This window comes from Cryptotermes secundus, unplaced genomic scaffold (genome assembly GCF_002891405.2).
Source record: "Cryptotermes secundus unplaced genomic scaffold, Csec_1.0 C38719829, whole genome shotgun sequence".
Lineage (NCBI taxonomy): Eukaryota > Metazoa > Arthropoda > Insecta > Blattodea > Kalotermitidae > Cryptotermes > Cryptotermes secundus.
This window is the reverse complement of record NW_019772000.1, coordinates 369-1992: the sequence shown is the minus strand read 5'-3', so window position 1 is coordinate 1992 and position 1624 is coordinate 369. Positions and strand designations below refer to the sequence as shown.

At 40.6% G+C, this 1624-nt stretch overlaps 1 protein-coding gene across 1 annotated transcript; it reads right to left on the bottom strand.

Moving 5' to 3' along the window:
- Positions 1–241: 241 nt before the first annotated feature.
- Positions 242–1318, bottom strand: LOC111875177 (histone H3.3-like). Its single transcript, XM_023871241.2, has 2 exons — positions 774–1318; positions 242–461 (listed from the first exon to the last, which is right to left on the bottom strand). The coding sequence occupies exons 1-2, from the start codon at positions 1168–1170 to the stop codon at positions 445–447; spliced, it is 414 nt and encodes a 137-aa protein (XP_023727009.2). The 5' UTR covers positions 1171–1318; the 3' UTR covers positions 242–444.
- Between the last annotated feature and the right edge of the window lie 306 nt (positions 1319–1624).

The following is a 1624-nucleotide window of genomic DNA, read 5'->3' as shown; positions in this document are numbered from 1 at the left end:
ACCGTCTAAACATTAACTTTATAATCACTAAGAATAAAATGAGATAAAATTAAACAAATACGTGTGTCAGTATTAATTTTATTTCGGTTACACTACGCCACAACACGGTTTGATCTTAATACAAATAGAACATCATGTGGATTCAAAATAAACAAAATTCAGAATCACTGAAATAACAAGCTAATATTAGAGAGAATTTCTATAAAACTGATCCAGTTTCACATGAAGATATGTGGTATAATTTAGTATTAAATCTTTAAAAATCCTTAAAATGAGACTGAAGTTAAGCGTGCTTTTGTGCATAACACTGATGTACTGCATGTTGACTAATGGACGTGTATCTCATATGGAATTCCTTGTCGAACGGTGGCATCGATGTGGTCGAGTGACGGAGCATGTTGTGAATGGCATGTTACCTGTAATGGTCCTCCTGACTTCAGTCATCTACTGCAGAGGCATGCCTGTAATATCAAATGTTTTCTTGATATTGTCCCTGATACTGATAAGACACGATGTTTGGATTGGAAATTGAATTTGCTCAACTCTTAGAATTCGTAACTACAAGTAATAATAGCTTTCCAATAATTCACGGAGTCCACTTCTCATTACAGCACACATTGTCTTCTATGTCTTCACTAGCCGCTATCTGGTAACGGCTCTCAACGATAGCTACTCCACAGTTTCCGCGTTAACTCCCATACTGCCTGGCTACTGTCTCACAACTCGTCCTAAACTGGCCACTCACTGGCTGTGACTCTTTAAAGCACGCTCACCACGGATTCGTCGAGCAAGCTGCATGTCCTTAGGCATGATGGTAACGCGCTTGGCATGAAGAGCGCACAAGTTAGTGTCTGCAAAAATAGCCACCAAGTAGTCCTCACTGGCTGTCTGAAGAGCAGCTATGGCAGCACTCTGGAAGCGGATGTCTGACCTGAAGTCTAGTGCAATCTCACGAACGAGACGCTGGAATGGCATCTTATGGATCAGCAAATCTGTAGATCTCTGGTAGCGTCTAATTTCTCGAAGAGCCACAGTACCTGGCTTGTAACGATGGGGTTTCATCACTCCTCCTTTGGAAGGCTCACTAAATTGAGCTATTTTCATCCCAAAGTTTGATTGAGGCCTCTTTCCACCTTTGTGATAAAACGCCGCTTTCTTTGTACGTGCCATCTCTCAAGCTAATTTTCTAATGTACGAGTATATACCCAAAACGTCACTAAAACTGCCGCTAATATATTCACGTGACTACACCAGAACCAAAGTCAAATTCACCAGAACCTCCCGCAGTTCCTCGTTATATAGCTTTGAAGCGGACAAGAAAGAGAACATTAGTTACAACAGATTCCCCATTGTTGAGTGTTGATTCGTTGCTGTGGAAATATGTTTACCTTGCCGTACCCTAGCAACGGCCACACTATTCAGTCTTTCAGCCAACATGAGACAATATTATATTGTGGCGTATGTCGTTTGTAACTGTGTAAATTGTAATTATTGTTTGTTTATATATAGGTATTTCTGCAGTGTATGGAGGTATGTAAGTACACTAGCAGCCTCGTGAAGAAATCTCGTGTGTTGTAGGTATAGGTGATTTTGTGCTACTTAGATATTGCTGGCTACAGCAGGT

Coding starts and splice junctions, on each gene's coding strand:
- LOC111875177 (XM_023871241.2), bottom strand. CDS start 1,170: ATGGCACGTACAAAGAAAGCGGCGTTTTATCACAAAGGTGGAAAGAGG.